This window comes from Nematolebias whitei, chromosome 20 (assembly GCF_014905685.2).
Source record: "Nematolebias whitei isolate Nwh7 chromosome 20, NemWhi1, whole genome shotgun sequence".
Classification (NCBI taxonomy): Eukaryota; Metazoa; Chordata; class Actinopteri; order Cyprinodontiformes; family Rivulidae; genus Nematolebias; species Nematolebias whitei.
Genome location: NC_056517.1, coordinates 22914505 through 22924412, shown reverse-complemented (window position 1 = coordinate 22924412; position 9908 = coordinate 22914505). Strand labels below are relative to the sequence as shown.

Genomic DNA, 9908 nt, shown 5'->3' with positions numbered 1-9908 from the left:
ATCACTCTTTGTTAAAATCATGTCTTTCTTGTAAATGAGTCCCCGAGGCTCAATGAGATTAACCTGTCTAAATAAAGGTTGAATGGAAAAAAATCACAGCTACTCTGCAATGAAACCCAAATATGAGACAACAGTAAAATAGCCATTAAAGCAATTTATGGTACTCAAAACATTAGTGTGGTAATTAAAGAAAAATTGTACGCTTTTAAAAGTCATGATGAATATGACAAATACAAAAGTGCAAAATTAAAAAGTTTGATTTTTTTTGTCTGGACAACAGCAGTTGGACACATGTCCACCAGATTTTAGTTACCCAGTGAGGTAAAAAAAATTGTGAAAACATGAAAATAGACACAAAAAGAGTTTGAAAATTATGAAAATAAACAAATAAAATCTAACTTCAGTTGTCAAAGGTGACTCAGAGATCTCCAAGAGCACGTTTGGTGTTAAACAGGAATGGCTGACACTTCTTGGTAACAATCAGACCATAAAGTTAGAGATTATATTGACATAGTTGGCAGTGGAACTACTGAATAATTTAAAATATTGAGCAAACGTTATGATATAAAGACGTAAAGAACTATTAAAGGTTTAGACCAGATCTTTTAATGTAGGGTTTTATGAAAAGGTTCTAAACAGTTATCTTACCTGTTTTAGATAGCTCTTAAGTTTGGAGGAATAGTTTAATTCTTATCAGATTGAAGAGTTAACCCAACATATTCTCCAAACTGAGCTCTTTCACAAAGCTGTCTACTACATTCAGCATATTAACAGCTCAGAACTTTTCCGCAGAATCTCCCTTCAAATGATCTGAACTATTACTTTAAGATTTGTGCAGAAGCATTGGGGTAAAACTGGATTGGACACTGGCAATAAGCTCTGCGTATAAACATGCACCACTGAGCTCTAGAGCACATAAAAGCTGGGTTTGCTCAAGTAAAGTGTTTTGAACCCATTTGTTAGTCATCAGCACACACGAGCTGGAAAAGGGGGGTCCACGGAGAGCAGAGGGGCTTACTTTATATAGAGCGTATCAGAGCCTGGGACGGGCTGTGCGTGTGCACGGTCTGCAGCACCGACTGAAAGGGCAGGAGAAATACAGCAGGGAATTGTATATGGAGTAATGACTTTTATCTCTCTACTAAATCACAACAGTAGCGTTGGCTGTTTCTTTTTCTCTAGTTTTACCACATCCAGGGGCCCTTTTTTTTTTTGTTTATTTTGTTTCCCGTTTGCCGCCAGAGACATTTTTCTTGCTCTTGCCTTTACTTTATAGATTTATCACTTTTCTAGGTCAAAGCAACATCACATTGTGGATTCAGGCCACTGCAAAGATGTTGTGAGGAGGTTTAGGAGCCGGGATATGGAGAGGATTTCACACCAGCAACAATAGCTGAAGCCTTCGTGGGAAGAGACGGCAGCTCTTTGTGTTCTCACACAGGAAGACTACTGGTCCCGTTAGACCTCAGTGCTGCATTTGATACAGCTGATCACAATATTCTACTACAGAGGCTTGAATATGATGTTTGGATTACAGGAGCAGCTGTAAAATGGTTTAAATCACACTTATTTGATTCCGGTTTTTAAATGGAAATAATGAATCTTCTTCATACGCCAAAGTTAGTGATGGAGTTCCTCAGGGTTCAGTACTTGGACAAGAATGCTTGAGTGAAGCAACACAACATGAAAGATGTCTTGGCACATTTTAATGGTTTACTTTAATATTTCAGACAAGAGTCCAACCCAAAGCTAGCATATTTATTTATGGAGTTTGTTGTTTGCTCTGTTAGCATATTTCCTAAAGAAATGCTAACTCAGGCTTGAATTCAGTTGCCAATTACCTATCATGTCTAGTTTATGGCAAAACCATGTCAGAACACGATAACAGTCTCTGCAGGCCTGGAAGTTAAACAAAAAACAGAGACAGGACATGAATAAAATTATATTTATGGAGATTTAATTTGATATATATCTTTTAAATACATACGTAATAAAACATCAATCACACGCCACAACTTTTATCTTTTGGACTTGATAAATACTTCATAATAAAGTACAGTAGTTGGATGTGTTCAGTTGTGTACATATGGTTGCATAAACTGCGAGCTCTAAAATTCAAATCATGTTAAAAGGTGTAGATCTAAAATTGTTTAGCAATTCTGTTGGTCAACACAAAATAATGTGTGAATATGCTGAGCTGCAATGGAGTAAAACTGAAAGACTAAAAATGCAAGCTTCAGCACCACCCCCCCAACCCAAGTGTTCTTCAATAAGTGCATTGTTTTGATCCTTAAGGCAAAGACACAATCGAGAAAACTGCCGAGTGTGTTTAGATGTTTTGAGCGATGGTGACGTCCTACTAGGCTTCTGTGTCGTCCCGGCCAACGGGAAACTCCGTAATCGCCTTGGCGATGCGTTCAGCTATTACCCTGCTGCTGGCGACAATCAGGCGGCGAGACATCAAATCAAACGTCCCACCTGGTTAACGGAGAGAAAAAGGACAAAAATGGACTTTAAAATGTTGCAAATCATTTATAAACTATAAGATCACCTAACAAAGCCAGTATATCACTGGGTTGTGAATGCTGGTGGCTCAAATTTGGAAGCAAAAAGGAAAAACTCGCATTCCATTTTTCTGACTGTTTGCAACCAAGAAACCAGTAAACCCCATGGCTGCATTTGCATCACCAATATCTGAAAATTATGCATCTTTATACATACAGTGTTTTTGGACAACACGAGACAAAGACGATTACAGCAGCGTTAGCACAGACTGTGGTCGGAAGATTCCCCAACCACTGATGTGCTCAGCTGGGGGCCTCTGAATACCCCAACACCTACATGAGTCCTCACACATGCAAACACTTGTGCTCACAAACATTCTGAGGGACATGAATGTAAAACAACTGTAGGTTTGCCATATTGCTATAAGGTCATCACTAAAACCCTACAAGTTAAAACCCTCGCTGCTGATTGCAAGTGTTAAAGTAGTGTCTCTGTCGCTTCTGCAGAACCTGCAAGTTTTAAATAAACCGCAGAACAAGTAATGAAGTGACTGTTTACTTTTTATTGCAACATCCAAGTGCCCAGAGGTTTGCAGATGTGTTTTTATGGAGGTAATTTTCACAGTAAGTAACTTAATAAAACACAAGAGTTTCTTGTTTCTGCAGCTCTTGTTGAACCAACTGCTTCATAAGGATCTGAATTCTTCTTAGGACAGTTCCCTCCCCTGGGACCTGTTCACCAAGACCCCAGGATCAGTTTGCCCTTGGCAGACTGGACTCCTCTCCAGGGACCAGTTAGCCAAGGCAGTCTCACAGAGCAGGATGGAGTTTTGATGGTCAGGCTGACCTGATTTGTGGATTTGATTAGATTACCCTTCTGAGCTTATTTTATTCCCCCCAGATGAGCAGCCTGCAGTGTAGACCCGAATCAATAATAAAACTACACAAATCAACAAACCTGAAACATTTTGAATCTTTGGACAAACGCAGTAAAACCTGGTTAACTGTGTGATGCTCATGAAGCATTCACACTATTGTGATCCATTGTTCTTCCGTACGTTTTTCAACGCAATTCTCATTCCACAATTTTTGTGCTACGTCAATAATTCGTAAATCAAAACGTTCAGCTCTTTCATGACAATCCTGCTATGACTTTTGGTATTGGTGCAACTTTAGCTTTTTGAAACATTTATCCTTTTCTGTCATTTTTTTTCTCAAAAGAAATGAATTGAGCTCATTTTACATCCTTCAAATCTTTAGATCTGTTTACACCTTTTTACTGCTCCTTTCACATTTTGTTCTGCTTCAGCTTCTTTCAGCTTCCTTGTGCAAATTTAAACTTGTTTCAGCTACTTTCAGCTGTTTTGTGTTCCTTTCAGATTCTTTCTGCTAACTACATTTTTGTGCTTCTTCTAACTTATTTCTGCTAATTTCAACTTGTTATGCTCCTTTTAGCTTATTTATGCAAGTTTAAGCTATTTCTGCTACTATTTAGCTGTTTTTATGCTAATTTGAGCTTTTTCAGCCAATTCCACATTTTTTGCACTTGTTTCAAATTTTTTTAAACCTAATTCTGCAAAATATGTGTTTTCTCCACTTCCTTCTGGTAATTTAAGCTTCTTTCTGCTTTTTGGCTGCTTTTTGGCATTTTTTTTCTAATTTAAGCTTTTTTATTTTTTAGATAATTTCCACTTTTTTGTGCTCATGTCTGCTTCTTTCAGCAAACATGTCCATTCTGATTTCTTCTGCTAATTTAAGCTTGTTCTACATTTTCAGCTAGATTTTTAGCATGTTCAGCTAATTTCAGCTGTTTTCAAATAAATTCAAGTTTTTCATGGTAATTTTGGCTACTTTCAGCCTAAATAACTTATTTTATTACATTTAGGAACTTTTGTGTGAAATCTTTTTATCTGTTGCTGCTGTTGTTACACTTGAATTTCCCATCCGTGGGACAATAAAAGATTCTATTCTATTATTTCTGTAAATTTCAGCTTGTTATGATCTTTTAGATTCATTGCTACTAGTTTCAGCTTTCTGCAAATTCAGCTACTATTTAGCAGTTTTTATGCTAAAGTTAGCTTTTTCAGCTAATTCCACATTTTTGGATCTCTTTAGCATCTTCTACTTCCTTCTGGTAGTTTAAGCTTCTTTCTGCCTTTTCAGCTACTTTTTTCCTAAATTCAGCTTTTTAGCTAATTTCCAACTTTTGTGCTCATTTCTGCTTATTTAAACATAATTCAGCAAATAAGGCTTCTTTCTGCTTTCTTCTGCTAACTTCGGCTTGTTCTTCCATTTCAGCTACATTTCAGCATGTTTTTAGCTAATTTCAGCTGTTTTTTGTTAGCAAGTTCTTCAGCAATAAGCATTCCCACTGCATTTTTGCAGGAAATGCAATTTCTCTGGTTATGGGGAACTAATGTTTGTTTTCAGCCTTGTTTAAATCATGTTTTATTGAAACAAAATTTTCTCCTTTTATAGAGTTATTTTTTTTACTTAGAACAATTTGCTGTAATTTGTTGCCAAGACAAACATCCATTATGTGAAGACAGGTGATTTTTATTCAGCAATCTCGTGTCCAAAGCCTAAGATAAAATACCTGTTTAGAGCACAAAGCAGCAGCCGGCAGTCTCAGCTTCACAGGCATTTATGAGCAGAGAGACACACTATTGGTAACAATTCATAATTCATAAAACAATAACTTCTCTTCCACTGAAACAGCAGCAGCAGCCAATTTTCACAGCAGTCATCTCCTCCAGCAGTTCTCCCTTCCTTTCATTTTGCTCAGTCACTCAGCAGTCTGCACACACTTGGGCGCTGCAGTTCTCTCACCTGATATGTCCATGATGACTCCCCCAGCTTCGGTCACTATCGCCGCCCCACCGGCCATGTCCCAGCAGTGGATGCCCATGTGATAGTAAGCGTCTGCCGAACCGGATGCTACCAGACACATGTTGACAGCTGCACTGCCTGGGGAGCGAATCCTGTAAAACCAGTAAGAACATGATCTTGTTTCCAGGTTCTAGATGCTCATGAAAGTCCATCTTCTCATCTATAAAACCAATTAATGCTCTAAAAATGTCACATTCAGAAGTTTTATTTGTCTCAGTTAAAAGTCTGTGTGTGTGTGTTGTTACTATTTTTGTCTCTTTAATTAGAGCTCGTGATGCTAATTTTCATCCTCAGAGCAACAAAATGACCAACAGGCTTTTATTGCAAAGCAGCCACAGGAAACGCAATGTATTGGTCTCAGAGCACAGTTTATTAAATACAAGCGTGAATAGAAAGTGTATTTGTTAGTTGCAGATCATTTAACTTTATCAGCAGGTTCAGCCACAGAAAACTGTTACTGCTATTTGTGAAGGGAGAACATTTGAGTCAAATCTCACTATTACAGTAGTTAGGACTGTGTTTAAATGATTATAAACAATTAAAGCAACAGATTTTTAGTTCCGAGTCTAAAACCACTAGTAAACCTAGAGATCAGAGGAAAGCAGCTTGTACATGTAAAAATATTTACCCATGAACAGGAATGGTGACAATGGTCCTGACGTTTGCCAACATCGTTTCAAAATGCTCAGCATTTGACTTGAAGCCCAACTCTGTCAGCACCAGAGACTGGCTAATATCTTGGAGGAAAACAATAAATAGTCATTTATCTGCTTCATTCACTCCTTGAACTGTTAACAGTGGAAGTTCGGCTCCACCTAGTGGATCTGTTTGTTACTGCAACTCCCGAGTTTGAGTACTCACCTTCTTGTCCCGACACTTTGATAGGGACTCCGTTGCAGAAAGCTCCCTTTCCTCTCCGCGCGGTGTACATTTTGTCCTCCATGCAGCTGTAGACGATCCCAAACTCTATCTGAAGACAAAAAGCAGCACAGAAAACTGCACTGGTTAATGCATAGTGGGAGGAGGGCGATATATATAGAACAGCAGCTGTATAATAGTAGAAATTTACAGACTTATTAAGAAATTCACAAGAAGACGATGGGGGTAGTGTCGCTAATCATGAAGAAATCACAGCAGAACAACGTGGGATTTGCATGAATTATCACTCACCACTTTCTTCACCGTGAAGCCGATGGATACAGACACAAAGGGGAACCTAAGCAACAGAAATATACAAAGCAACATGCATTTAATGAACTCCCTTTAGATTCAAGCTCTGAGGAGTCAGCTTCTATTATCAGTTCAGTTTCATCTGGGCTGTCTCATTATCCCTGAAGACAATCCAAGAGAGGACAATCCCAGAAAAGGGAGCTAATTAAAAAGGTAAAAATAGTTACAAGAGGAACGCAGATAAAAACAATTAATCCAGTACAACTTTCTAAGAGAGGACTGAACAGAGGTTAGTAGTACCTGTGAACAAAGTTGGTGGTACCATCGATGGGGTCAATGATCCAAGTGGGATTGTCAGTCAGAACGCTGGGGGCGCCTGCTGCTACTGACTCCTCACCTATGAAGCTTGAGAATTACAGACAGGGAAAATATGAACAATATTTCACCTGCGCTGAACTCTGTTCAAAAACTAAGACAATGGTGTTTAGGGTTGAACTGCTGTGGCCTCATCAGGACTCTGTTACCTCTGACGCTCAGTGTAGTAAACACCTAGCTGCACATTTATGTGCAAAAAAAAGAAGCTAGCGGGCATCATCCTATCATGGAAACCAAAGTAGTGATTGTCACATCCTCTCAAGAGAAACAAAAACAATACAAGGTCTAAGGTCACCCCTCCCTCTCACTGCTCCGGTGTTCATGTGAGCTCTAAATGGCACCAAGATGTAAACAGTCAAAGCTCTCCAGTGCCCAGGGATGATGTTTGCACTTTTAACACCAGCTGTTCTGCAGCAGCTTGAGCTGAGATCAGTGTTGCCAGGTAGAGTCCAGGTTTTCCAGCCCAAAAATCTGTTAAAAACCGCCACATCGCACAAAAACCCGCCCAATCAATATATTGTTATATTTACTGTTTGAACATGAGCGCACATCAGTACAAGCCAAGGAAATTTAACACTATGTGGCAGAACGCAACAATCCAACAAGATCTGCCCAGAGTTCACTGTAAACGACTCTGACCCAGCCACCACAGCAGCAGATCCAGTGAGTGTCATGTGACACATCACATACTAACATGTTTGCAGACAGATTCACAACAGCCGTGTAGACTGCTCCTCTTTTCACATGTAGAAGACACAAACTATGATCGGTGCGCACACACAAATATGCTAAGCTTATTTCTACATAACTGCAATAATTATATTTACTACAGTTGATTTTGAACTCTTACTTTTAATGCAGATTAGATTATCGGCTGGAACTGCAAAATTTGCAGTGAGCCTTGCTTTCATCGTTTTTAGATGGCACTATCCACGATTTAAGATCACTGTCGCTTTCCCACTCTTTGCTGTAACTCTTATATTTTCCCCACTTCTGCATCTTCCTGCTAGGTTTATTACATCAGATCCACCTGCTGCTAAAACTTATATGGCGCCACCTCGCCAGTTCTCTGTTGTCAACGCCCTGGCAGATGACAATAGCCAATCAGTGATGGAGCGTCAGGGGAGCGTTACTATGAACCAATAATGATGAATGATTGGTTGAAATGTGTTTTAATAAAACTGCTGATCTGACTCCAAATACACCCAAATTAACCTCACCTGTCCAAAGCAATTTTACCCACAAAATCTAAATGAAAACCACCCAATTGTGCAGTAAACCGCCCTATCTGGCAACACTGGCTGAGATGAAAACTAGTCCTGTGTGGACTGGTACCGAGACTTGTCGTTTGCATTCACATACAAAATAACATGCTTTGGTCTTGTATGTTGCCTTTTAGCTTTAGAAACCAGGTTGTCCAATTAAAACAAATATTATGTTGTATTTGACACAGACTATCAGCAAAAATTTGATGATGGCTAAGATGGACACGTATGTTTTAATGAGCAGCTGTGGAGTGAAGCGGTCCTAGGGGGTCTGGGCATATCCCCTTGGATATTTTTTAAATCTACTCAAAACTATGCATTTTCAAGCCATATGAAGCACTGTTACTAATACTTGGGATTAATAAGCAACGTTATGAAGGTAAAGCACTGACAGCTGCCCTTTAAGCTGAACTTTATCCAAGACCATACTTGAAAACTGCATTAACCTTATTTCTTTACACAGAGCTCCATGAGTTTGTCTTGACTGCATCATGTGGTACTTTCATCACTAAATATCATCTGCAACATATAACCTCATGTAGTAGCAAAACACACTATCCTGAGAAAAGTTGTCTTCATAAACCTGAGTAACCAGTGACTCTTGTATAAACTACATCAATTAGACTAGATAAATGTTATAAAATATTTAAAGAAATATGTACTTGTTAGAATACAGAACAAGTGTAAATGTCAAGAAAAAGCAGGTGATTGAGAAACTTATGTAACTAATTTTATCATGAAACATCTGCACTTATAGTGTGATGATATTTGTAGAATATATATGAATCGTGCTTTTACCCAGCACCTTTCTTCTTATTTATTTAATTATGTGAAGGAAATGTTTAACATACAGAGTTAACTTGTCTTCTGTATTTGCAGTGAAAAGGAGACAAGTCATATAAAAACATCAGGGACCATTACAGCCGATGTAATAACTAGATCTAAGAGCTTCATTTAGGATTTTAATTTAACCTCATTTTTATTCTAATTTAATCTGAGACCAACATTTAAAACATTTTTTGTAGGGGGCAAATAAATTTTTATTCAGATTTGGTCTGCGAACCTGGATGTGCTTCAGACTATATGAACTAACAGAACCAACAACTGGGCTCACAGTTATAATATATAAAGAGGTGGAAGAAGAATAACATTTAGGTTGAACATTATAAACAGAGTAAATATTAGCAAATTATATAAAAACAAGAAAAAGTAGACAAATGTGAAACACCGGCTGAACAGATTTAATTTAACCTAAGCTCAAACGTCGTTAGAAATGTAAGTTGGGAGTTTCCAACAGGACCAGTTTTCACCGGAGCTCAGGCTGCTGCAGAACATCAGCTGATGGTCAAATGTTCAAACGCTGTTTATTGAGTAGAGTCAGAGTTTCTTTATTGTCATTCGCACCTCATGTGGTACATGTGGTGGAGCGAAATTATGTACACAGGGTCCCAGTTACATCCAACAATAAAATGTATAAGAAAAACAGTAATAACATCCAAGATATGAACTAAGAAAAACATCAACTAAATATACACTAAGCACTCATAACATAAAAACATTGAACATCAGCACAAACATGAACATGAGTCTGTGAGCAGATGAGCACGCATGAACACATCAACATTGAAACAGATCAGCAGCAACATGAAACAGATCAGCAGCAACATGAAACAGATCAGCAGCAACATGAAACAGATCAGCAGCA

General features: G+C 38.4%; 1 protein-coding gene across 1 annotated transcript in view; it reads right to left on the bottom strand.

The window, feature by feature from the left end:
* Positions 1 to 2255: 2255 nt before the first annotated feature.
* Positions 2256 to 9908, bottom strand: part of impa2 (inositol monophosphatase 2) — a 79698-nt gene continuing 72045 nt past the window's right edge. Inside the window, exons 7-8 of the mRNA XM_037694257.1 lie at positions 5334 to 5485; positions 2256 to 2478 (exon numbers count right to left, since the gene is read on the bottom strand). Of these exons, the coding sequence (XP_037550185.1) occupies positions 2360 to 2478; positions 5334 to 5485 (271 nt within the window). The 3' untranslated portion in view covers positions 2256 to 2359. The remainder of the gene's footprint in view (positions 2479 to 5333; positions 5486 to 9908) is intronic.